Consider the following 24,656-nt stretch of genomic DNA (forward strand, 5'->3'; position numbering starts at 1 on the left):
CTACTATAGATAATTAACGTATGTACGTATGTCCCAACTACTTCCAAAAACATTTGTAACGTATCAACTGCACCGGGCGAGCCAGAGGCGGGCAGGAGGGGGACAGATGCGGCCCCCTGTTGCTCTTCTACAACATTCATCTTACCGGGCAAGGAGTAGGTGTTGAAATTGCTTACTTGAAAGTAAATAAAATTCTGGGAAGATCGATTGGCAAGAAAATAACTGTTATTTCCTGATCACTCAAATTAACCTCCTCTTGGTTCTGGCCCTACGTGCATTCTTGAATTCCTCTCTATTTGCTTAATCAGTCATATATTTTTACACATCCTCTCACATTCTGCTTGATAGCTATTCAAAAGCTGTTAAGTTAAGTTGCCAAAATCTGGATAGATCAGATTCCGTTTTAACAGCCAGCAAAGGACCTGCCAACTGAATGGAATTTTGTAATTACCGAGTAAAATGCTGGCACTTCCTTGCCAAGGAACAGAGTAGATGCATAAACACTCGGCAGCAAAATAACTAGTTAAGGAACAAGAACAACACGAGTCCTGTCGGGAGCACAGTGTGGTGGTGAAGCAGGTGAGTTCTGGACTCAGGCCTTGCCACGTACTTAAGTTATGTGACTGACCTCCCTGTCCCCCAGGTTCCTTACAGTAACCGGAAGGGCTGCTGTGAGGATAGAGGGATAATGTGTGCAGAGTGCTGGCACGGGATCTGGCCCACGATGCTCAGTCAGTATTCGGAGCTATTATTACACGGTTATCTCTCCTTGTGGCTATAGAATCTAGATCAGAGACAAGGTTGGGATGCCAGGAGTCTAGTGCTAGTAAAAGCAGCACGCCATCTGGTATCTTGGTGAGAGCAAGCTGGAATGAAACAGGCCAGGGAGAGAGAGCATTTCTCTCACAATTTACAGTAAAACAGATAACAAAGCACTTTCATCATGTATGGAAATTGATTCCTAAAAAGGATGCCTGCTGCATTACTATAATCGTGCGGGAGGATTTTATGCACATGAAAAAGACACTTCTACCTTTGGGAAATTCACTTGAGAAACAGTAATACAATGTTCAACCTAATACAAACATCAACTTTCCTGAATCAATATTCAACCTTGCACCAACATTCCTTTCTCTCTCTATGTACTCTCTCTAATGATTCTTCTGAACACTGTCCAATTTAATGAAGCGTACCTAACTCCTACTGCCGTCTCTATTTATAGCCTGGAGTTATTTTTGAGCAGTGCTGGGCATAAATACCAAATCAGTCCAGTGGAAACTTCGATTTAAGAGCAAAATCGTAAGACAATGAGTCCGAGGTTCAGAAAGAAGGTGCCATTATATTTTCTTGCCCCAAATCACCTAGAAAACCCAAGCAGTCTTTTTTCACACCGTTTTTGGAGGGTTAACATTCAGCAGCATCACAAACTCAGTTTCAGCCTCTGTTGTCATTCCAGAGGCTGTCTAAACAAGGGTCTAGCCTCACTGAGGTCAAGGAGGTGATCAGTGAAATTTAAGGTTAGAAGTGAAAGCAGAATCATTTATACCAGACAGGATGGCCCCATATGCTCTTGAACAGACTGTCAGCCCGAGCTGGGGTGGAAGGGGTAATTAAAAGACACACACACGCACACACGATCCCAGCCCCTTTGCCATTCCTAAGTAGCAGCAATCCATGCAACTGTACATAAGGAAACATGCCCCATTGAGTACGTGTCGCTCACATCTGGCAGTTCACGAGAACACTCGCCATAGTTAAATGAAGGGTACCTCATTTCAGATCTCAGGATGGGTGTGCTTGATAATTCATCTTTAATCTGTCATTTGTTTCTGACAAATGATTACACATAAGTTTTCCTCCAAACTTACCAGGCAACAACGATGAAGATTTTCCTATGTGCCACTTTATCCCAGGTAAGGTCCTAAAGCCTCAGTACATGCAAGTTCCCCACATCTTGACTATCCAGGCTGTCTCATTTGACCCTACCCTGTTTCGATCCAAAGCACGCCCATAATGAGGGCTTATAAAAGTTAGTTCCTAAGCACTTATGCACATGCAGGGGTAAGACTCCATTCCTCTGATACCTGGACCCAAACTGGACACAAGAAAACTCATCACCACCACCACCACCACCTTCATCATCACCATCATCACCATCATCTTCTTCTTCATCTTCATCACTACTGTCGCCAGAAAGTGCGAGGAAGAGGAAGGAGAAAGGATTGTCGTACATACTACCACAACAAAAGCAAAAAAGGTCATCAGGGAACAAAGGAAAAACAAGAGGTAGAAAGCTTTTGCAACTGCTATCCCTTTTTAATTAAATGTTATGCTAAAAGTTCTGATTACTGACATGCAGAAAAATAATTCACCTCGATGACATAAATGCACAGGCACATTCGGCGGGGGGGGGGGGGGGCGCGCGGGGAGGGCACTGGGTTAGTGGAATTCTGATACTGCTTCTTTCTAAGAGGCTCAAATCAAAGGGTCAAGGTACAAACACCGGCCCCGCCTCAGTGATCAGAGGTGAGGGACATGGGCCCAAGACTTGCTCCCACCACCCCCTGGGCTAACGGTATTTCAACTCTGATTGACAACAGTACGAAGAGCTAAAATGTGCTCCTGTGAGCCCCAACGCTCAAATACAAACTGCCCACAGCCTCTGGAATTCATTTGTAATGAGGAATGACACATGAACTAGACTTCAAAAAAATGAAAAGTGACTTCTTCTTTTTTTTTTTTTTTTTTTGGCCAGGAAGGAGGAAGAGTGAGGGGTAAGAACAGACGGAGGGACGCACAATGGAACACCCACACCTTCTACTGTTATCAGAGCCTGGCAGAAGCATGGACTCGGGGCGCGAGCCTACCAAACTAGTTAGACACACAGGTTAATAACCCCGAACAGGAAAGCACATGTAACTGAGGTCAGCGTCACACAGCAGTTCTTCCAAACCGAGTTAATCGCCTCTCCCAGCACTGCAAACACGCACGCAGATTTCCTGCTGAATAAATACCTAGGAGAGATCCTTAGGGATGAGGAACGTCTGCTCATGGCACTGGGGGAGGTGGCCAGGGAAGGTGGCCCCAGGCTGCCGGGTCTCAGTCTGGGAGAGCTGACAGGCACTGCTTGAGGGCTACTAGCGAGGGCAGGGAGGCTGGGTGAGCTGGACAGGATGGAGATGCCGGGGGACCGCGGGGTAGGAGAAGCTGAAGAGCCCCACGGGGGTGTGAGCGTGTAGGGGCGATACCGTGAAGATGCGGGCTGGCTTCCTCCGGCAGCGCCGGGAGCCGCGCCATGAGGGCTGAGGGGAATGGACGGCACAGCCATCTGGCCGGCTGCACGGGAAGGGGAGGAGGCAAAGGATGGACTCGTCATTGGCACCGAGCTCCAGAAACTTGTCCTGGGAGCCGGGCTAGTTTCATAGAGGCTAAATCAGTTGAGAAAGAGAGGAAAGAAGAGAAAATTGAAGAAAAACTTGAGGTAAATAACTAAAATGGAAAATATCAAGCTTTTAAAGAATAGTACAATGACACTTTGCATCTCTAAGCATTCAAGTGTACAAATCTCTCAGATACTCATCTGAATGGTTATAATCTAATTACCGCACCGATCTCGAGGCTACATTTACAGTCTGATAAAGCCCTCTTTCCAAAGAATAATGTACTCTATACAGCCACTGGCTTCTAAAATTTACCAACAGCCTAACCGTGGGAAGCCAAACAAACCAATCTGGGAAAGACAAGATCTCCAGCCACGACTAAACGCACCCACCCAAATACAACACATGGCACAATCCGACGGGCAAAGGCCCGTGAGTGAGCAGTCCCTTCCGTCACATACTTCATGGCTGTTGGACTACCAAACTAGATGTGCAAAAGGAAGTGCACTGACCTAGAGAAAGAGCTGGTACCGAAGGAACCCACACCGCAGAACATGGGGCTTGTTCCTGGGTTGGAGCCAGTAGTGAGCATGAGATTTCTGTCTGGTGACCGAGCTGCCGCTGCGATTGGCTGTGATGTGGCCGTCAGACTGGCAAATGGATTTTCATCTCGAGTCTGAGTAGACATCATTAGCACTTCCATTAAAATCTGGCCAATCAAGTCCTTAAAATCAGAGAACACTGTTGGAAAGGCAGAATAAAGAAGAGGTTACATATGCTTCTTCATATACACAGTCCTTGAATCAGCCAACTGGAACCAGAGGTTCAATGTGGTATCCGGATTGGATTCTGGAACAGTAAAAGGACATTAGGAGAAAACCCGGTGAAAAATCCAAATGAAGCCTGAGTTCAGATAATAGTGATATCTTAGTTCTGACAAATAGACTATAGTTACATAAGATGGTAACATTAGGGAAACTGGGTGAAGGGTATATGGGAACTCCCTGCACAATCTCCAAAACTTTTCTGTAAATCTAAAATTATTCCAAAATACAAAACTTATTTTAAAAAAAAGAAAGAAAACTGGAGTGCACCCAATGAGAATCCCTGCTGAGATATATTAACCCTATGGCTATGGTCTTGCTACTCCCAGCTATGGACATTTGTTTATCATACTAGAAGTAAAGCTGGGTACATTTCTTCACCTACCTATGCTTTATATACAGTAAAACTACTAAATGCGAAGTTCAAAATATTTTATGAAGTGTCTAATATTTAGTCACCATCTGGCTTTCTGGAGCAAATTCTATTTTCTAACTGCTTCCTTCTTCTTCGAAGCTCCCAAATGCTTTCCTGGAGGTCTTTGGATACATTTTAAATATCACTAAATAAATGAGAGCTGTAACACATGTAAATCTTACCTGATTTGGCTATTAAAAATTATCACTTATATGTGTACAAGACAGATTTAAGAATCTTAAGGTTTACATGAGAGACGATGGACTCTGAAAAACAAACAGGATTCTAGAGGGGAGGGGGGTGGGAGGATGGGTTGGCCTGGTGGTGGGTATTGAGGAGGGCACATTCTGCATGGAGCACTGGGTGTTGTGCACAAACAATGAATCATGGAACACTTCATCTAAAACTGATGTTGTAATGTAAGGGGATTAACATAAGAATAAAAAAATTAAAAAAAAAAAAGAATCTTAAGGTTTACAATAAGAATAATAACAAGGGGGCGCCTGGGTGACTCCGTCGGCTAAGCAGCCGACTCTCGATTTTGGCTCAGGTCGTGATCTCAGGGTTGTGGGATCGAGCCCCGTGTCAGGCTCCACGTCAGCAGGGAGTCTGGTAGAGATTCTCCCTCTCCCTCTGCCCCTCCCCCTCCTTGCTCACTCTCTTGCTCTGGAGTAAAAAAAAAAAAAATTTTTTTTAAGTAGCTGTTGCTTAAAAAAAGAAGAAGAAGAAGAACAAGTGGCAGGCTTCTGAAACACACAGGTGCTAGGCTCATATCTACAACCAGTTAATAAGAAGATCCCAGCAAAATCAGAAGTAAACTATCCATCTGCCAGGAACACAGGGGACTTTTCTTGCCAGGGAAGATGGGCAGCACAAAAAAGGGAAAGATGATCTCCTTTTCATTCACTCATTTAAAGTACATCTATTGAGGGATAGTTAAGTGCAAGGCACCCTTCTAGGCACCAGGGATACATCAGGGAGCAAAAGAGACAAAAATCCCTGCCGTCAGGGCTATATTCTAGTGATACGCAAAGGAACACTACGGCAAACCACCCCTGCCTCTTCTGCATTCCAAATGACTTCTGTAAAGAAGAGTATCAGTGCCTGAAATGCTGGTATCTTGCTAGAAGTTTTATTACTTTGTTATAAAAGTGTGGTTTAGGGTAGCCTCTTAAAATAGAATCCTGGAACACAGCAAAGTATCAGTGTTTTATCCTGCTAAGCAAATCAAGCGGATTTACTCCACTGTCTGCACATGACCTGACAGGCACTTAAAGCAAGTATAGGTCATACAGAGCACCTCTCCCAGGATCCCTAGAGACTGTCCAGTACACTCCTATTTATTAGAGACATTAATAACTTCAACTCTGAAACAATGGAGACCATCAACTTATTTATATAGTTTTCTTCTAGAGAAATCATGAAAGTAGAAAAAAAATAATTTATCAGTAAGATCAGTGGAAAGTGGCCAAACAGCAGTGTCCTCATCAAGAACTATCTCTGTAGTCAAAAAATATAACCCCAAAGCAAGAGAAAGTGAATGCGGGTAACAGAAGGGCAAAGATCTTACATTCTTGCTTTCTCTTAACAGCTAAGATGGATTCCTACCTTCTTTTGGGTTCTGCTTAAATTGTGCAGAAAGAGAAGAAAGAAAGATGACATCTCTGTCCCGGTCCTTCCAGGAGACACGAAAGATCTTACAGACCAGCTGTAAGGCCTGTTCTTCAGACACTTCAGAACCCGAGGAAGGCTCCTTGTGAGGAAGAAGATTTGGGGGTTAATTTCAAGTAATTCATTTATTAATGAGGATATTTTAGAAATACACACAACTGTTCACCCATTGACTAAGGGAAAAATGAACTTGTTACTATGACTTTGAAGTACCAACATGGAGGTTTCATAAGCTTACAATTATCTACGGGGGGTGGATAAAAGAGCGGGAACATTACCTGTAATCACCAAGGGAGTCATGTGATAAAGGATGTACATACATCCTATTTGTTTACTTTTCTGAACGCCAAAGGACCAGGATAACATCAGTACAGAACTAATCTTCATCCAAAAACTTTTCCAGAATTTAATGTTACTCACTAGTTTCTGTCACAGATAAAATATATATAAAAGAATTCTGGAAACACGCAAGAACTCTACAAAGCGAAGCATTGTGCCATCAGAAGGCCACAGTCCAACAGATGACCATCACCAAGTGCTGCTGAACACGCATAAATCATTGCACAGTAAGTGAGGCAACTGTCTCTACCAATTCTACCCCATGACACCCGCCAAAAGAAAACACCTCTCTCTGGCTGACTATAGGGAACTAAGCTCAGATGATAACAAAATATAAAGACCTCATATTTTAAATAAGCTTCTAAGTGCTACTAGATTTCACGTATTCTTGCCTCAATTCCCAGCCATTTTCTCCTCAGAATACTATGGAAGATGTGATGACCTACTTGCGTAAGCAAAAGACCAACAGAAAAAGTTCAAGTTAGCGTGAAATTCCTTCTCATTACAAACTCAATTTACTGATAGAAATATGGATCTGAAACCAAGGTAACTGAAGGATTTGACCAGATGAAAGAAGTGAGCTCTCCTTCCATTAGGGCAATCTAGGCTCCATTTCTCCTCAAAAGAAAAAAAGAGTCACCTCAATAGGATTTGCTGACTTGGGGCTGCGCACTCTAATCGACTCTGCAGATGGAAGAACTAAAAGGGTATTTATATTACCTGTTCTAAAAACAGAAGCAAGGGCTTCATCTCTTACCAACCTTATCGCTGAGGCTCCTCTTTTCTCTTCGATCGTTTTCATCAACCTCCATATTTTCAATTCCTGAATCCACATCCACCTGGGACATGCTTTAAGTATAAAAGACAAATAAGGCTTTTACCTTTTATAAATCCACCCAATGTCATAGCTTCCTGGTTGAGGAAAAGTTCTTAAGTATCAGTCAAGAAGGCAAAATAATAAAGCAAAGAAGTCAAAATCAGTCAAGAAGGCAAAATAATAATAAATAAACTCTTTTTTCTGATTGACTTTTAAGAGCTCTTCATAAACTAGGATGTAAACATTCTGTCTATTATACTTGCTGGAAATATTTTTCCTAAGTTGTCATTTTCTTAGGCTCACTTTCAAAAGCAAATTAGAGGTTATTTTCTATGCATATTATTTTTAAATGGTATACATACAATCAGAGCCTGATCACAAAAATCTGGTTAAGCACATATGTTCTTTTTTCCCACATTAAATAAATAATTTTCCCAGCACCATTTATTTAAAAGACCATCCTATTATCCTAATAGGAAATCACCTCTCAATAGGTCCAATGGCCATGTATATATGGGTCTTTTCCTGGATATTCATTTCTGTTCCATTAGATAATCTGCCTGTCCCCAAACAAAAACCACTCTATCTTACTTACTACTACTTCACAATAAATCTTGATTATCTGCTAGGTCAATGTCTCCACCTTACACTCCTACTTCAAGGGAGTCTTAGCCATTCTTGGCCTTTGGCTCTTCCACACATAGTTAAGAATCAGCTTCACAGATTCCTTGAAAATCCTGTTGGTATTTTCACTAGAATTTCATTGACTCTAGAGATCAAACTGGGGAGAAAGGACATCATTACGTTATTGAGTCCATAGATAAGTATCTCTCTCCAAGTACTTAGACCTTCTTCAAGGTCTTTCAATAAACTTTTTTTTTTTTTTTTTTTAAATAGGCTCCACACCCAGCACGGAGCCCAATGCGGGGCTTGAACTCACAACCCTGAGATCAAGACCTGAGCAGAGATCAAGAGTCAGCCATTCAACTGACTGAGCCACCCAGGCACCCCTGGTCTTTCAATAAACTTTTATAGTTTTCTCTATAAGTCTTTCACTTCTTTTGCTAAATTTATACCTAGGTACCATATGTTTTTAAATGAAACGGTGAATGGTACCTCTTTAAAGATTAAGTTTTCTATTTCTTGTTGCTAGTCCATAGTAATATAACTGATATAGACCTCTCAGAAACAACTTATTTACTTATATGTAGGATTTACTAGGTAGAAAATAATTTCATCTCCAAATAATAACTGTTTTATTTCTTCCACTCTAATCCTTATTTGTTCTACTGCACTGGGTAGAATCCCCACGTTGACCAGACGTAGAAAGAGCAGCCATCTTTGTTCTTTTTCCTGATTTTAAAGAGAGTGTTTCTAATTTCTCACCCCAGAGTATGAGAGTTGCTGTAGTTTCTTGAGAGACTATATTAGTCAGAAGAAGGTAAGCTCTGCTGTGCTTACACACACACACTTGGAAATCTTAGAGGCTTAACACTATAAGGGTTATTTCTTGCTTACGCCGAGTCTGGTGAGAGTGAAGCATCCTTACTCCATCTTTAATCTATGCCATCTGCAATACACAGCCTCCAAGGTCACTGGAGCAAGAGAAGAGAGGGATGGAGGAGGAACATCGGCTCAACTGCCTTTGCCTAAAGGTGACACATGTCACTTCCACTCACAGTCTACTGGACAAAACTAGTCACTTGGTCCCCATCTAACTGCAAAGGTAACTGGAAATGCAGGGGATCATGTGGAATATTTGCTGAACTCTGTCTCTGCCATATTGTCAATTTAGGAGGCACCTTTCTGTTTCCTGTTTGCGCAGATTCTTATCATGAACTGATGTTGAATTTTATCAAAGTTCTCCAACTACCAAGATTATATGGCTTTTCTCTTTCATATATAATGTGGAGAATGATATTTATAGATTCACTAACGCTGCACCCTTGCACTCCTGAGATAAATCCAAGTGGCTCATGTTATGTTATATTATTACTTTAAACTAAACTTATAATTGAAATATCTGTACAGACCCTATCCATAGATGATCATGTGTCTTTGGTTGAATAAAGCTTCACAAAAGAAACACTGATGTAATCAGCACCCACATCAGAACCAGAGCATTCCCAGCACCCCAAGAGCACCCCGATGACCCTTCCACAACTAAGCTAGCCCACAGCAACAACTATCCTGGCATCCAGCCCCACAAAAGTTTTGTCTGCTATTTATGTGTTATAATATTTGATTTGTCAGTATCTCAAGATTTTTGCAAGTACATTCATGAGCATGATTACCATGTAATTTTTTTCTTTTATATTATTCTTGTCTGGTTTTGATATTAAAGTCTTACAAGCTTTATAAATTGAGTTGGTTAAGTATTCCCTATTTTTTTAAATTATCTGGAAAAATCTGTGTATAACTGGAATGGCAGAATTTGCCCATAAAATCATATGAGCGAGGGGCTTGCTTTGGAAAATTTTAAAATACTGATTCAATTTATTTCATGGTTTTTGATCATTCAGGTTTTCTCTTTCCTCTTGAGTCAATTTTGGGAGAATTATGTTTTTCTAGGAATTTGATTTTCAGCCAGATTTTCATGTTTATTTGCACGTTGCATATTTACATTTCTTTCATGGAATTCTCTTCTTTAATAACAAAACATTACCGAGATCCCCTTTCTGTGCGGGCATTGTTCTAGTTGTCAGAGAGGCTGGTGAACAAACAAAAGGGGCAAAACAATCCCTGTGTCATGGAGGGAGAAAGACACTAATAAACATAATAAGTAAAACATCATATAATGATAACTGCTATGGAAAAATTAAGGAAAAGGCAATTGAGAGTGCAGGCCTTTCCACTTTAAATGTGGTGAGCCTCACTGAGAAATGCCACATAAATACAAATAGGAGGGGGGCTGGCCATGCACATATCCAGGGAGTCTTCCCAGAAAAGGCTTTTTATTTCCAATACTTATTTATATTCTCTTTTTCCTTGTTTCATGTAAATTATAGCTTTATATTTTCTTCTGAGGACCACTTTTGCTACGACATACAGCTCGTAACATGGAATATTTCTTATTGTTCAGTTCTAGAGCCTTTCAAATTCCCATTATGATTTCTTCTTTGATCTGTATTTAGAAGCGTGCTCTGTTTTAAAAATTGCCAACCGTATGAGGAAATTTTTAAGTTTTTTTTCTTCTATTAATTACCTAACGTAATGCCCTCGTCAGAAAACATGATCTATGTGAGGGGTGCCTGGGTGGCTCAGGCGTTAAGCGTCTGCCTTCGGCTCAGGTCATGATCCCAGAGTCCTGGGATCGAGCCCCACATCGGACTCCCTGCTTGGCGGGAAGCCTGCTTCTCCCTCTCCCACTCCCCCTGCTTGTGTTCCCTCTCTCGCTGTGTCTCTCTCTGTCAAATAAATAAATAAAATCTTAAAAAAAAAAAGAAAACATGATCTATGTGAAGCGTCACATAGAAACTCTCTGGTCGTTGGGTATTAGGAAAGAACGTGTATTCTCCAACTGCAGAGTGCAACGTTCTGTATCTGTCAATTAGATCAAGGTTTTAGCTGTGTTGTTTAATTTGTTCATATGCTTACGGATGCTCATTCTTTTTGATTTATCGATGGATGAAACCCGGGATGTGTTAAAATCTCCCATTACAGTTATGTGTCACTTTCTTCTAGTTCTACGATTACGTGCTGTTGCTGTCCTCTTACTAAGTGCATGTATTTTGGAAACTGTTAAACAGTACACAGTGCTTATTTCTAATAATACTTTGTGCCTTAAAGTCTAACTTATGAATATGTTTACCCCCGTTTTCTTTTGTTTAGTATCTGTGTGGGATATCTTTTCCCTTTCTTTCGCTTTCAATGAAAGGTTGAAGATCTAACCTAATGTTTCAGGTGTGCCTTCTGTAAACAAGGATAAAGCTGAACTCTGTTTTGTTTTTACCCCAATCTAAGCCTTTTCACTGTGATTTATAAACAATTTTCATTTCTTTTGACCTTCTTATTTTGTGCTATTTGTCCCTTTTTTTAAACCTGTGCTTCTTTCTTCCCTCCTTTTGAACTGACTTAAATCCCTCCCAACTCCCAACTCCCATTCCATATTTTCCCTTTACCGGTTTGGAAGATAAACTCCATTCCCGTTCTTTTAGTGGCTACCCTTAAATTTTATCAAGTATCCTTAACTCAAAATCTAAAAGTTGGCCAGTGTCTTCACCCCTGTCCCAAGTACACAGGGACCTTAGAGCTTGCTCTAATCACCCCGCTTCTGGCTTCCCTGCTATGCTGTCCAGCATGTTACATCTAACTCATTGTTTTACTTCTCCCCCCCAGTGTTATTTTATATACTGTTACTACTGTTTATACTGCGTTTGTTTAGATGTACCACATTTATTTTCTTCATTCATCCTTCCAGCTTGCATCTCAGACATCAGTCCTGAGATCACTTTCCTTCTTCTTCAACTACATCTGCTGAAAGTTGGGGTCTTCTGGTGGCAGACTATCAGGTTGTTTTTGTTTGGTTGGTTGTTTTTTGAATCGGTAAGTGTCTTTATTTCACCCTTGCTCCTGAAAGGTGCACAAGGGTACACCATTCCCAGTGGGCAGTTAACTTACTTTCAGCGTTTTGACACTATTATGCCTCCATGTGACTTCCTGACGTCATTCAGACATCTATTGGGTCTTTGGCAGATAATCTCTTTTCTCTCTCTGGCTGCTTTAAAGGTGTTTTGTCTTCGATGTTTGGAAATTTTACTATAAAATGACCAGAGACGAATTTCTCTTGGTTTAATCAGCATGCGAGTTTCTGGACTTTTTTAATCAGAGGATTAATATCATTTATCAACTCCAGGAAAATTCTTAGCCGTTTATCTTTTTGATAATGGCTTCCAAACCAGTAGAGGAAAAACCATGGAATAAAGAGGGGTGTGGGGAACTCCTTTAAGTCTCCCTACTCTCTCCTTTTGAATTTCCATTAGGTATATATTGGCCCTGAGTCCATTACATCTCTAAACACACGGCATAGTTTTCATCTCTTTTTCTCTTTGTGGCACGCTCTGGGTAATTTCTTCAGCTCTATCATTCAGTATGTTAATTCTCTAGCTATGTCTAATCAACTGTCTTAACTCTTGCATCAAGTCTTCCATGTGAATTATCTTTTCATTTCTAGAAATTCTACATGGTTCTTTTTCAAATGTGCTTGGTTGTTTTTATAGCTGTTTTCCCCTTATTCATGTTTTCAATTCCCTTTGTAATTTATTTAAACCTATGTGTTTTGTATCCCGTATCTGGTTAATTCCAAACCCCCAAAATCCCTAGGTGAACAATTCTGTTTTTCCTGATGCTGTGGTATCTTACTCATGGTGGCTTTTATCTAGTGTGTTCTGTGATTTCCGACCATGAGCTCACACTTCTTGGAAATTTTTCTAAGGAAATCCTCTGAAGACGTGGATGATTTATGTTTGCTTCTGCTAGATGCCTTGTAGGCTGTATAGGCCTGGTTCCACTGTGTATGGTAGTTCTCAGCTTGAGGCTTTTCAGACTATTGACTTACCAATAGTGTAAATCTAGGTGCCAGACCCAATGCAGGCACCCACTGGCCATGAAATTGCAGAGATGACTTGATTTTTTAAAAATATATCTACTCAGAGCTAAGGTAATAAGAACACAATTGTTTTTACTCTGTGGGATTGACTTTTTTTTTCTACTTTATCTTTTTCCTGAGAATGTAGTCCTTTCTGAATTCTTACCTAATGTGAGGTGATCTCTCATCTGGCTCCTTACCCCAACCCCACCAAGTGCTGAAACTCTATGCCAATGCTTCTTAATCTTTTCCACATCGTAACACACATAGAAAAATAGTATTTGGTCCCCTGGCGTAAACTGTGGGAGCTGCTTCAGGGCAGAGAAGACGGGTCCTGGGCTGGGAGGTAGGGGGTTCTGGCCTGCCCACGCAATAAAGAAATCAGTACCTCAGCCACTCTGTCACCCACTCGCGGCACTCTGACAGCACAGGCAGACTCTGCTCTAGGACGTCCTGACCCTTATGGAGCTCCGAAGGTATGTGGCTTACCTGTCTGTAACTTCCCAAACTTTTAAATTTCACTGATCAGTGTAACTTTGAAGAAATTTTTAGGGACTGACATATGCTTGCCAACATGGTATGTACAAATGAGGACATTAGAAAAAATTTAAAACAGTTTTTTTTTTTTACCACTTATACCATTATTTCCTAAAAGATTTCAATACCAAAACCAAAAAAACTTATAAAGAATATTTCAGAATAATACAAAGACCTATAAATCTCATAGATCTCACACTAATTTGCTAAGGACTGGCATAAATCTCTGGGCTGGCACTTGGGACTAACGGACTAGAGACTAAAGTGACTGAATCTCTCCCTTTCCATAAACCCGACAGCTTACTGGAAAACTGGCTTACTTTACCTTTTTTCACAAGAGACACCATCGATATCCATGCTCTGGGAACGTGAGAGAGACTGAGATTGGGTTTCAAGGCTATTGGAGGGCGAGCTGCTGAGAGAACTGACTCCTTCACTGCTCTGGCTTCGATGAGCTACTCCTAGCCAGAAAAGACAGGAAAAATTAAGTTTCCTGTGAAGTAACATTAAAGCCATTTATAATGGCGACAGTAAACATAAGCATTTACACCATCACGACAGTCAGCAAATGAGGAATCTCTATCAGGAGATCATGTTAAATGTTCAATATTAAAATCATAGAAACATTAGCAAGAAATCATAGTTTATCCATATATGTCATGTGAGGTCAGTGACAAAGCTACATCTGATAGCCAAAACTAACTCATCACTTTTTCTTTCACCAATTCGAATATGGTTCCCAAATACAAATTAGCTTCCGTGATGGTCCAGAAAAATCCTTGAAATGTACCAAAAGTAAGATAAGTTAATAAATGGCTATAGAAATATACAGATGGATAGATGTGTGACACAGCAAATATACCAAAATGTTAATAGTAGAATCTAGATGGTGTGTATATAGGTGTTCATTGCAAAATTCTTTCAACTTTGGTTTAGGCTTAAGATTTTCACAACAAAATGCTGAAAACATGCCAACAGAGCCATCTAAGCAATGTCCTTAAATACAGATCAACTCATTTATTGATTGAACATCTCATCGAATGATCGTGTGGGGAAAATAAAAACCCCGACAATGCCCTTGCCTTCATAGAGCCTACAGTATAGAGAACAACAGCGATGAGTACAGGGCAGATTATTTCTTATCAATGTCTTTAAAACCATGTTTTTCTCATAGAATTTAAAAAAAACTCTATCGGGGCGCCTGGGTGGCTCAGTTGGTTAAGCGACTGCTTTCGGCTCAGGTAATGATCCTGGAGTCCCTGGATTGAGCCCCGCACTGGGCTCCCTGCTCGGCAGGGAGCCTGCTTCTCCCTCTGACCCTCCCCCCTCTCATGTGCTCTCTCTCTCTCATTCTCTCTGTCTCAAATAAATAAATAAAATCTTAAAAATAAATTAAAAAATAAAAAAAATAAAAAATAAAAAAAACTCTATCTTTCCATGGGGGGAAAAGTGTTTTACCCAGGCATATGCAAGTACTTTAAAAAATATATACTTAAGTTGATGAAAAGAAAATGAGACTAACACTAATAATACATTATATGTTAGTTAATTGAATTTAAATTAAAAAATGAGACATTAAAAACAAAAACAAAAAACAACCACAACTGCAATTACCATTTGTAGCTGAAACAAGTACCAAGTGGATGAACCTGAACACTCCCAGCATTACAAGAAAGTAAACTTGCCACCTTTCCCTGTCCCTCATTGAAGAGTATCAGAAAACGTCCATCCATTCCTGATGGCGGGTTTTAACATGTGCCTGTTTATTAAAGCTTCTGCAGGACTCATGAAAGAAAAGAGAAACTAAATCCTCTATTCCTAAATAGACTCAAGGAGAATACAGAAAGTACCTAATGTGGTAAAAACTCTGAAATAAGCCTGGAGAAGATAGTAAAACTTTCAATTCCCGAATTCAAGAATGTAACCCAAAGTAAGCTCTCAGTAACTATTTACTGAAGGAATAAATAATACACAACAAGGTCCTTAGGAGAATATTATTTTACTTAGCACAATAAAAGGTCTAACAATTTTTTTTTTAAAAGATTTTATTTATTTATTCATGAGAGACAGAGAGAGAGAGAGAGACAGAGGCAGAGGGAGAAGCAGGCTCCCTGCGGAGGAGGGAGAAGCAGGCTCCCTGCGGAGCAGGGAGCCCGATGTGGGACTCGATCCAGGGACTCCAGGATCATGACCTGAGCCGAAGGCAGTCGCCCAACCAACTGAGCCACCCAGGCGCCCCTCTAACAATTTTTTTAAAGAATTTATTTATTTAGAGAGAGAGAGTGTGCGCATGAGTAAGCCGGCGTGAGCAGGGGGAGGGGCAGAGGGAGAGAGAGAATCTCAAGAATCTCAACCCTGAGATCATGACCTGAGCTGAAATCAAGGGTCGGACACTTAACCGACTGAGCCACCCAGGCGCCCTAACAGTTTTTAAATAAAACTAATCAATAATAATAAAGTTCAACAATTTTTATGGAATAGCAATTAAGCAGCTTTAAAATTTCTACCTTATAAAACCAGTTCTAAAATTAAACAGAGTAAGTTGTTTAAAAAAACCTGTATTTGAGGGCGCCTGGGTGGCTCAGTTGTTAAGCGTCTGCCCTTGGCTCAGATCATGATCCCAGAGTCCTGGGATCGAGCCCCGCATAGGGCTCCCTGCTTGGCAGGAAGCCTGCTTCTCCCTCTCCCACTCCCCCTGCTTGTATTCCCTCTCTCATTGTGTCTCTCTCTGTCAAATAAATAAATAAAATATTCAAAAATAAAAAAATAAAAAGAACCCTCGCTACACTACAGGTACAATGATCCTCCAGTAATACAATGCCAGAGTATACCAGACAGTACAGAATACTGTGTTTGCAGTATTTTAATAAAACATCAAGGATATCATCTGAATTCTTTTTTTCTTGAACCCTCCATGTGATCTTCATATCCTGGGTCCAGTGGGGCAATTCTCCCCAGAATTTATTATGTATCACAGTGTTCCTCAATCCCATCTAGAATCTGGAGTGACCCCACTGCTTTCTTAAACTTAAAAAGTGATGGTGTCTTTGACTTTATTTATAGTCAATATAAATTAAATACTGTGGCTAAAACCAAATCAAAGCAACAGCACAAAATATCGCTCTGTTTCCAAAGCACGCACACACGTAACTCCTATGGCTCTCACTCTCTCCCGCTCCCAACTTGGGAAACTACTGTCAGGAAGCCCAATTTCAAGGAATGGAGATTCCCCCCCTTCCTCATCTCCATAAAGGCAGATATCAAAGAATTAAAACAGACATAATCTTCTCCAATTCTCCTTTACAAGATGAGAAATTCTCTGCATTATCAATTTAAAAACAAGTCTTCAGGGTGCCTGGGTGGCTCAGTTGGTTAAGCGACTGCCTTCGGCTCAGGTCATGATCCTGGAGTCTCGGGATCGAGTCCCGCATCGGGCTCCCTGCTCAGCGGGGGGTCTGCTTCTCCCTCTAACCCTCTTCCCTCTCGTGCTCTCTGTCTCATTCTCTCTGTCTCAAATAAATAAATAAAATCTTAAAAAAACAACAAAAACAAAACAAAAAACAAGTCTTCAAAAAGTGAGGGTGGTGTAACAAAGAATGGAGAAAGCCATGTCTGCTTAACAAAAGATGAACTACAAACTTTCAAGATGGCAGCTGTCCAAACTTTGATTACTAATAAGAGCTTGTTAAAGGAAAATTATACATTCTGGGTGGGAAGGCCGTAATTTTAAAGGAAATAATAAGGAGGGTTTTACTTCTCCAAGATTTTCCTCCCAGTACTGTAGTATTTCCTGAATGCTATTCCCTTTCAGGTATAAACCAGACCAAATGCCTATTTAAGCTGTAACACTAGATCTAGTCCAGTATTTTACACACATACACACACACACAGAGGCTTGCTAAATTCTAGTATAAAAAGAAGCACAGAATTGCCAAAAGGGACCTTAAAACCCCAAAAAAGCTGTTAAAAAGGTGTGTGTGTGTGGGGGGGTGACTTTAAAGGTCTCGCCCAATCCTCTTCTTTATAGATGAGAATACTGAGATCTGTGAAGTCTAAGAATTTCCCTTATTAGCAAGTTAGAAATAGAGGCAAGATTAAAATGCATGTCTCTTGACTCCAAAGAAAATGCTATTTCCACTACCCCAAACTGCTGAACACTGCTTTGATCACAGCTATTTTAAACCAAAGCTATATGTTTCATGCATTCTAAAATTATAAGAGCAAAGCTTAAAAAGATATTAGTGTTATAAAAAGAACCATCATTCTATTACTAATCAAAATTCTAAGGCTAATTTACACAGATCTTGACAATGAACTAAGCTAAAGGGTTAACATTCATGGAAAACACAAAGTACCCTCATAGTTTATTTGGCCAATACCAAACCTCACCCTTCAAGAGTACTTATGATGAGCATATTCTATTCCATAAAGCCAACTGATACATTCAGTCAGCAGCTAACTTCCTAGTGAAAACATTTTGTTCTTGTGAATTAACACAAATAGAATGAAATTTCAATCCTGTAAAGGAATACAGTGGTACCTAAAACATTAAGAGAAGAAAACCAACAACTCAAATTAGAAAAATGATTTAATCTTCTTACTTATGCGATAGAGTTTCCTTTCCTTCGTGTCAAAAGGGTGAATCATGCAAAGAATCATACACCTGGAATCAAAAGACCTTAACTGCTCCTTAGAAAAATGGTTGAGTGGCGGGCTAGTGCAGAGAAAAGACAGGATGAGCCTGGAGCATCTTACAGTGCCAAAGAGACAATACTCAAAAAAATTAAAAGATGAGCATGTCAAACAGAGGAGTCAACCCAAAAGAGCTCCCAATGGCCAAAGCTAGAACAATTTGTGCAAAATAATAATGCAAAAATAAATAATACAGCAATTTGAATTAGAACTCAAAGTACAAAATAAACATACATGAGTTCAAACTGATATAAGTAAGGAGAAGGACAAATGTCCCTTACAGAAGAATTCCATATAACGTATCTACATGTAGACATTCCCCACTCCAGAAGGTAAAGCTTAATTCCCACTGCCTGAGTGGGGTGGGCTGGACTTAGGAACTCTGATTCCAAAGAACTGAGTCTGGAAAGGGGGAAAAATCGTAACTTCCCAGAGGAGAGACCTAGCGATCACCAGATTAACCAGGTGGTGAAGGTGAACACTACCAGAGGGGTGGTATGGACAGTGTGCACCCAGAGAGGAAGTGATGAGAGGGGCCCTTTGCATGTGTGATTCTCTTCGCTCAAAACCCCAAACCCCAGTCGAATCAAGAGGAAAAACATCAGCCAAAGCCAAATGAAGAGAGATTCTACAAAGCTCTTCAAAACTGTCAAGATAATGAAAACCATGGAAAGACTAAGAAACGGTCACAGATCAAAGGATACTCATCTTTAGTTTAGTCAACAGTCGTACCCCAAAGATATTTATGGTTTCGGGTCTCACAGTTAGGTCTAGTTCTTCATATATTTTAAATATTAACTGCTTATGAGATATATGATTTGCAAATATTTTCTCCCATTCCGTAGGTTGCCTTTTTATTTTGCTGATGATTTCCTTTGCTATGCAGCTTTTTACTTTGATGTGGTCCTACTTGTTCATTTTTGCTTTTGTTGCCTTGCTTTTGGAGTCAAATAAAAAGAAAACCATCACCAGGACTGACATCAAGAAACTTACCGCCTATGTTTTCTGCTAGGAGTTTCATGGTTTCTGGGCTTACATTCAAGTCTTTATCCATTTTGAGTTCTTATGTATGGTGTAAGATAGTCTAGTTTCATTCTTTCGCATGTGGCTGTCCAGTTTTCCCAACACCATTTACTGAAGAGACTGTCCTTCTCCATTGTACATCCTTGGCTCCTTCATTGTAAATTAATAAATTAATTGACCATATATGGGTGGGTCTATTTCTAGGCTCTCTATTCTGTTCCATTGATCTATGTGAATGTCCTTATGCCAGGCCATACGATTTTGATTACTATAGCTTTATAATAGTTTGAAATCAGGTAGTGTGATATCTCCTGCTTGTTCTTCTTCTTCGGGATTGTTTTGGCTATTAGGGGCCTACTGTGGTTCCATACAAATTTTAGGATTCTTTGTTCTGTGAAAAATGCCATTGGAATTTTCATAGGGATTGCATCAAATCTATAGATTGCTTTAGCTTAGTATGGACATTTTATCAATATTAATTCTTCCAATCCGTGAGCACAGATCTTCCCATTTATTTATGTCTTCTTTAAATTCTTTCATCAACATCTTATAGTTTTCAGTGTATAGATCTCCCACCTCCTTGGTTAAATTTATTCCTCGGTATTTTGTTCTTTTTGATGCAACTGTAAATGGGATTATTTTATTCCTTTTTCCCATAGTTTGTTATAACTGTATAGAAACACAAGAGAGTTTTGTTGGGGCTCCTGGGTGGCTCACTCAGTTAAACATCTGCCTTTGGCTCAGGTCATAATCCCAGGGTCCTGGGACTGAGCCCCGTGTTGGGCTCCCCGCTTAGCAGAGAATCTGCTTCTCCCTCTCCCCCTGCCCCTCCCCCCTGTTCCTGCTCTCTCTCTCAAAAACAAATAAAATCTTTTTTAAAAAATCCCCAAAACAAGATATTTTTGTATATTAATTTTATATCCTGCAACCTTACTGAATTCATTTATCAGTTTTAACAGTATTTTGGTGGAGTCATTAGGGTTTTGCACACATAGTATCAAGTCATCTGCAAATCTGAAAATAGCAACCGTTCTACTTTCTTTCCAATTTGGATTTTTTTTTCCCCCCTAACTGCTCTGGTTAGGACTTCCAAAACTGTATTGAATAAAAGTGGCAATAATGGGCAACCTTCTTTTGTTCATAATCTTGGAGGAGAAGCTTTTGGCTTTTCACCACTGAGTGCAACATTAGCTGTGGACTTAGCATATATGGCCTTTATTATACTGAGGTACATTTCCTCTATACCCACTTTTGCTGAGAGTTTTTCTCATGAATGGATGTTGAGCGCTTATTCTGAAAGCTCATGATTTTTGCCCTTCGTTTTGTTACTGGGGTGCATCACCCTGATTGGTGTGCAGACATTGAACCCTCCCTGGGTCCCTGAAATAAATCCCACATGATGACAATGTGTATATGATCTTTTAATGTACTGTTGATTTTGGTTAGCTAATATTTTGTCGAGGATTTTTGCACCTATATTCATCGGGGATATTGGTCTACAATTTCCTTTTCCCGTGGTGTTCTTTTCTGATTTTGGCATCAGGGCAGTGGCTGGCCTCATAAAATGAGTTTGGAAGTGCTCCCTCCTCCTCTTTTTTTTTTTTTTGGAAGAGTTTGAGAAGGATCGGTATTAATTCTTTGAATTCACCAGTGAAGCTGTCTGGTCCTGGACTTTTGTTTGTTGGGAGGTGTTTGATTAATGACTCAATCTCCTCACTAGTAATCAGTCTATTCAGATTTTCTATTTTTTTCATGACTCAGTTTTAGAAGGCTGTATGCAAAAACATTAATTTTTCTTTTTTTTTTAAGATTTTATTTATTTATTTGTCAGAGTGAGAGAAAGAGCACAAGCAGGGGGAGTGGCAGGCAGAGGGAGAGGGAGAAGCAGGCTCCCCGCTGAGCAAGGAGCCCGACGCGGGACTCGATCCCAGGACCTTGGGATCATGACCTGAGCCGAAGAGAGACACTTAACTGACCAAGCCACCCAGGAGTCCCCAAAACATTAATTTTTCTTAAACATACTCCCTCAGATTCCACTTGGGAGACTGGAGACGGATGGTGAGAAAAAGTGCCAGCACATTCCCAAATCAAAACCAGAGAATTACTTCCTGGACATATACCTACTATGAGCTCAACAGATAGAAGAGAAATATAAGACAGCTTTATTCAGAGTTTTCAATCTAGTTAGGAAAACAAGATAAATGCACACAAAACTAAGAATGGCTTGTGCAGCACAATTCCTAAGGGTTATCAGTATCTGCAGTGAGTATGATGGTGCTAGAACAGGAGCAGAGATGCTCTGAAAACAGAACATGGAGTGAAATGAAGGGAGGCTTGATCACAGAGGACCCTGAAAGTTCTTGGACTACATTACAGTTGCAAACATGGAGACAAAGAAGACTTCTGAGCAGGTGACATGTCTGACCTCTCCTACTAAGCCATAAATTCCCCAAGAGACAGGAAGTACATTTTATGGAAAGGACTCTCACACACTGTTGACCACTGAGTCCTCCTGAGACCTGAAAGCATGACCTAAGCAGTGAGAGCAGGAGTGTCATAATGTTCATGTCCCATGGAGTCAGACACAACAGAAGTTCAAGGACCAGGTTAGCCTAAATGGGGATAGAGGAGGAGAAGAAAGGGACCAACCCCAGGTCAAGACAGGAATCTGATTCCCAGAGCTACATACCTCTCACTAACAAGCTGTCAGCACTTTTTCCAGACTCACAAAGTAAGTATCATGACCCTAGGAATAATGCTATATAATACAGCCCATTATAATAATGCAGCCAGCCCAATATATAGAATATCCTGCTCCTCTGGTGGCCAAAATATATGTAAAATATACCCCCCCTTGGATGACCAAATAGCCACTCCAGTGAGATGAAATATTCATGCCGGTATAAGATACATCTGTCACAACTAAAGCAAAAAGGATTTCAACCACCACCAGGAGCCTCCCAAGCCCTGCAGTCTGCGAGGGGTCCCAATGCAGCCCTCTGGCCTTGGAACTTCTGCCTGAGCCTCTGCCTCCAGCTTGCTTCTGACTCATCCTCGAGCCCTCTTCCCTGCCCTCTCCCAAGCTGCAGACCAAGTGGAAACAATAGGGCTTCTTTCTGAAGAAGAAAAAAAAAAAAAGATTTAAATACTGGATTAGCAATCAAGGATAGGATGAAAGGTTATAATTCTGTCATTGCTAATAGCATTCTTAGCCAAATACAATTAACTATAAAAGTGTGATTTTGTTGAAATTTCTACAAATGTACTGCTATTTAATAATGATGTTCAGTATCAGAATTGGAGAAGGAAGTTGAGGGGAACTGAAGATGACGGCACCATCACAGGCCTTGCATCAATCATCACCGGGCCCATTTCTGCCCCAGGACCTTTGCATCTGTTGTTCCTTCTGTCAGAAAAGAACGCCCAACAGATAATCCCTTGGTTTGTTCCCCAGCTTCTTTCAGGCTTCTTTTGAAATGTCATCTTCTTAATGAGGCCTACCATCGACTCTCTAACTGAAAAAAGCTATGCCCTCATACCCTGGCAACATAATTCTCTAGTTTCTCCAAAATAATTCTCACCACCTGATAGATTTTATGGTTTTTAAAAACTGTTTGTCTTCTCCCATGAGACTACAAGCAATGTGACCTAGAACAGAACCGAACAGACACATGAAAGGATTTAAACAAATTTAGGTAGTAAATGAAGGCTGCATGAATTTATAGCGTTCAGTAGATCACTGATAACAACCGATATAAAATGAAACATAAAACAGATCATAAAACATGTCGAACAAATCTGGAGGGTTTAGAATAACAACTGTAATGGGATATGGAAGGATGTTCCCTATTTTCAGAAGTAATAATCCTGTGTCATTGTTGTTTTAAGGCAGAATTTTCAATCAGATAAATCCTTCAGTGAAAATTCTCCCGCACAGCTGGCCACCGCAAGATTCCAATTGGGAGACTGGAGAGTGGAGATTCCAATTGGGAGACTGGGAGTGTGGGGCAGAGGGAGACGACCTGCGGCCAGGCGGAGTCAGTGCGGCGCGTGAGCCTCCATGAGGACGTCCCCTCCTGCCGGACTCGGGGCCTGCTGACACCCCCCAGCTTGGCTTGCAGCCTGGGCTCCTAACACAGTGCCCAGCACACGGAAGGCATTAAACAAGTGTCCAAATGCATAAGTGGAAGCAGGATGAAGATCATTTTCAAACATAAGAAGAATTTAGGTTAAATTATTAAGTATATTAAAGACTAGCAGGCAGACAGAGGAAATGGCTTCTGTGTTTCTAATCCAAACCCTGGAACTAGCCCAGAAGCCAAACCTATCATTTGGTTTCTTACTCATTCCAAACAGGCCCCGTCATTCATTTCTGCTCCCAGAGCAGAGGTGCTTTACAAGAGATGGAAACAGAATTTAGGGGGTCGAAATTATAGCAGCTGTTTGATTAGCTGCTAGATCTTTTATCTAAAGCATTTAACACAGAAGCACATAAATTACTATGCCACAATCTTTAAAAATATTGTGATAACTATATTTCTATATCATTGGTTTCCTTTGTGATCCTATGTTTTATTATTCGCATTTAAAAATATACTTTGAGATGCCGATCCAAGGCTTCATCAGTTTGCCAGGAGAACTCATGAAAAGACAACAGTCTTTTAAGAACTCCAGCTGGGGACACCTGGGTGGCTCAGTCAGTTAAGCGTCTGCCTTCAGCTCAGGACATGATCCCAGGGTCCTGGGATCGAGTCCCACATCGGGCTCCTTGCTCAGCGGGAAGCCAGCTCCTCCTTCTCCCTCTGCAGCTCCCCCTGCTTGTGCTCTCGCTCTCTCTCTCTCTGACAAATAAATAAATAAAATCTTAAAAAAAAAAAAAAAAAAAGAACTCCAGCTGGATGGGCACCTGGGTGGCTCAGTCGTTAAGCGACTGCCTTCGGCTCAGGTCATGATCCCGGAGTCCTGGGATCGAGTCCCACATCGGGCTCCCTGCTCAGCAGGGAGTCTGCTTCTCCCTCTGACCCTACCCCCTCTTGGGCTCGCTCTCTCTCTCTCTAATAAATAAATAAAAATAATAAATTAAAAAAAAAAAAAAGAACTCTGACTGGAGAGGGTAGAAAAGGCACCCAAGGGAACTTGCTCCACTAGACCTAAGAATTCTGTCAAGATAAAACCAGCTGATAAAGGATTCACTGGGGAACTCTTGTGCAAGAAAGGCCACGTCTTCGGAGAGGTCAAGACAGCCAGGAAGGGTAAGGATTTCCTTGGATATATTCAAGATGTCCGAGGGGTGGACATCAAAGGGAACAGAAGGAAGAGAAGTATAATTTCAAAACAAGACTATAAAATTAAAATCGTTCAAGGGGCTTAA

At 40.7% G+C, this 24,656-nt stretch overlaps 1 protein-coding gene across 4 annotated transcripts in view; it reads right to left on the reverse strand.

Moving 5' to 3' along the window:
* Positions 1-24,656, reverse strand: part of UBE4B (ubiquitination factor E4B) — a 123,819-nt gene that overhangs the window by 52,114 nt on the left and 47,049 nt on the right. Inside the window, exons 1-7 of one of the 4 annotated variants that reach the window (XM_045898734.3) lie at positions 13,896-14,033; positions 8,965-9,041; positions 7,391-7,478; positions 6,228-6,372; positions 3,893-4,121; positions 3,015-3,428; positions 2,085-2,234 (exon numbers count right to left, since the gene is read on the reverse strand). In XM_045898734.3, the coding sequence (XP_045754690.1) occupies positions 2,085-2,234; positions 3,015-3,428; positions 3,893-4,121; positions 6,228-6,372; positions 7,391-7,477 (1,025 nt within the window). In that variant the 5' untranslated portion in view covers position 7,478; positions 8,965-9,041; positions 13,896-14,033. Of the gene's footprint in view, positions 1-2,084; positions 2,235-3,014; positions 3,429-3,892; positions 4,122-6,227; positions 6,373-7,390; positions 7,479-8,964; positions 9,042-13,895; positions 14,034-24,656 lie in introns of those variants that run through there. The other 3 variants (XM_045898733.3, XM_054513148.2, XM_045898735.3) reach the window with 3 other exon arrangements.

This window comes from Mirounga angustirostris, unplaced genomic scaffold, assembly GCF_029215605.1.
Source record: "Mirounga angustirostris isolate CCGP_5_RB_7025 unplaced genomic scaffold, mMirAng1.0.hap1 SCAF_4, whole genome shotgun sequence".
Classification (NCBI taxonomy): Eukaryota; Metazoa; Chordata; class Mammalia; order Carnivora; family Phocidae; genus Mirounga; species Mirounga angustirostris.